Source organism: Eimeria mitis, genomic scaffold (genome assembly GCF_000499745.2).
Source record: "Eimeria mitis Houghton genomic scaffold, Emh_scaff4953, whole genome shotgun sequence".
Classification (NCBI taxonomy): domain Eukaryota; phylum Apicomplexa; class Conoidasida; order Eucoccidiorida; family Eimeriidae; genus Eimeria; species Eimeria mitis.
Genome location: NW_013573254.1, coordinates 883 through 1,201, shown reverse-complemented (window position 1 = coordinate 1,201; position 319 = coordinate 883). Strand labels below are relative to the sequence as shown.

General features: G+C 62.4%; 1 protein-coding gene across 1 annotated transcript in view; it reads right to left on the bottom strand.

Moving 5' to 3' along the window:
- EMH_0078760 (uncharacterized protein) overlaps window positions 1-143 on the bottom strand; it is a gene marked incomplete at both ends in the record, with an annotated part of 3,541 nt that extends 3,398 nt beyond the window's left edge. The window contains one exon of the mRNA XM_013500039.1: window positions 3-143. Coding sequence (XP_013355493.1) covers window positions 3-143 — 141 coding nt within the window. The remainder of the gene's footprint in view (window positions 1-2) is intronic.
- Window positions 144-319: the final 176 nt, after the last annotated feature.

Sequence of the window (319 nt, the reverse complement as noted above, 5' to 3'; positions counted from 1 at the left end):
AGCTGCAGCAACAGCTGCTGCTGCTGCATATACAGCATGTGCTGCTGCTGCTGCTGCTGCTGCGGCTGCAAGTGTGGGGCCAGCAGCCGCGCAGCAGCAGCAGGCAACAAGACAGGAGAATAGCTGCTGAGATGCTTCGGCATATACGGCGGCTGGTTGAGTGGAGGAGGCGGAGCTGCTGCTGCTGCAGGTGCTGCTGCTCCTGCTGCTGCTGCTGCTGCTGGATGCCCAGCAGCAGCAGCAGCAGCAGCAGCAGCAGCAGCAGCAGCAGCAGGTACATTAGGTAATGCACGGCTGACGCAGCGCCACCCATAGCCTG